The sequence below is a fragment of the Hipposideros armiger genome, unplaced genomic scaffold (genome assembly GCF_001890085.2).
Source record: "Hipposideros armiger isolate ML-2016 unplaced genomic scaffold, ASM189008v1 scaffold_337, whole genome shotgun sequence".
Taxonomy (NCBI): Eukaryota; Metazoa; Chordata; class Mammalia; order Chiroptera; family Hipposideridae; genus Hipposideros; species Hipposideros armiger.
In genome coordinates, this window is record NW_017731687.1 from 1876623 (window position 1) to 1878495 (window position 1873).

The 1873-nt window shown below is 47.6% G+C and overlaps 1 protein-coding gene across 1 annotated transcript in view; it reads right to left on the reverse strand.

Annotated features, from left to right (window-relative positions):
- The window catches only part of EVC2 (EvC ciliary complex subunit 2), a 105537-nt gene that overhangs the window by 99791 nt on the left and 3873 nt on the right, over positions 1-1873 (reverse strand). The window contains exon 2 of the mRNA XM_019661149.1: positions 783-851. Coding sequence (XP_019516694.1) covers positions 783-851 — 69 coding nt within the window. The remainder of the gene's footprint in view (positions 1-782; positions 852-1873) is intronic.

Sequence of the window (1873 nt, forward strand, 5' to 3'; positions counted from 1 at the left end):
CCACACCATGTGACTCAGGGTGGGGCCTTGGAGCCAGGCGGTGTCAGGGTGACCTCTGGCTGGGCTGGAGACGGAGTAACTGAGGGCAGCTGCACGGGTGCCTCACACCTACATGACTGACCTGCAATAAAAATCCTGGACACCAAGGCTCGAGTGAGAGTCCCTTGCTGACATCACACATCACTGCTGGGAAAATCAAATGCCATCCATGCAATTCCACCAGGAAAGGACAGCAGAGAGCTCTCTCTCCGGCTCTCTGTCCTACGTGTGTTTTCCTCTGCTGACTTTAACCTGTATCCTTTTGCTGTAATAAACTATACCTGTGAGCATAACAGCTTGGCTGAGCTCTGTTAGTCCTTCTGGTAAATCGCTGAACCTGAGGGTGGTCTTGGGAGCCCCCACCACATGGATAATGTGAAAAGCCATCTCATGGGATTATAAGGATTAAAGCTCTCAAAGACATTAAATATCTTTTAAAACTGTCAAGTACCATATCGATGTTAAAATCCGACAGAAAAATATATCATACTTTCTTTACCATTCTAAATAATCACAGAAGATTTTCACTAACAATAATTCAATTGTTACCAAAAAAATCTTAGTCCCGGTGCTGTGAGAGAACACATTAAATCCCTTATAGGTCACCTCATCACTCATGTGTCCAGACCTGCGTAGATAACCCTGTGATTTGTCAGTTCTTAAATACATAACCCTATTAATATATGATTTGAGCAAAACCCAATTGTTTTCCCGTCAAATATAAAATACCTGTGAACACTTACCACAGCACATTTCTGAAAAATTACTCCATTCCCAGAAGTTACTTGAACGTCTCTTGAAATGTCTCCATACTACAATAAAATATAGAAATTATTAGAAAACAAAACAAAGTCATGCTCCACATATTTAATAAATGTACAAGATGGACTTTTAGGGAGGATAGAGAGATTACTTCTGCGAGTCTAGTAATAACCTTAAGTAATCATGAAGATTTTTTTTAAAAGAGTTGGGTTTGGAGAACAGACCACACAGACCGTCAGGGGCAGGACACACGCTCCACCCCCGATGTTTCGGTCTGTACCCACAACAGGGCTGGCCTCTCCCTGCCCCTTTCTCAATGATACAGTAACAAGAATAAACATAGTTGCCAGGCAGAGGGCCAGGTCACACACCTCATCCAACCTCTCCAACGGCTGACTGGGCCACTGCTATACACACGACATATGAAGCTCAGAGAAAGTCAGTAATTTCCAGAGGCCACACGGCTCCTAAGTAGCCAAGCTAGAGGTCAAACCCAGGCCCACTTGAGACTGATCTGTGCTCTGCTCATGGCCATGTGCCCATTCTCTGAACACTAGCTTAAGAATTGGGGGCTTTGTTTTTACTTCCTTGAGGGGAAGACTCTGAAGACCACTTAACTGGGACATATAACAGCTTTTATGGCATCGCTTAAGCCAGAGCCAGCAAAGAGGTCACTACACATGGGTCGAGTCCACTGGTGGCTGCTGTCAGCAGTGCAGTGTTAAGAAGGATTCTGAGGGACCGGCCGAGTGGCGCATTGCTTAAGAGCTGGCTTGGGACGCCAGAGGGCCCTGGTTCGGATCCTACATATGAGGGCCAGTGACACTGCCCTCTACAGCTAAGATGCTGAACGACAGCTCAACTTGGAGCTGGGCTGCCATGAGTCGCCCGCAGTCACGTCGTAGGCTGCAGTCCCTGTGACAGTGGGTTGCCATGGGCTACCGTGTGTAGCCAGCAGCCAGCGTGAGTGGCCAGCAGCCACCGTGGGTGGCCGTCCAGAAGCCGGCGACTGATCTGCCTTGCCCGGGAAGAGCGCAATGATGGTGCCAACTTGGGCCAGTGAAGCAACGTC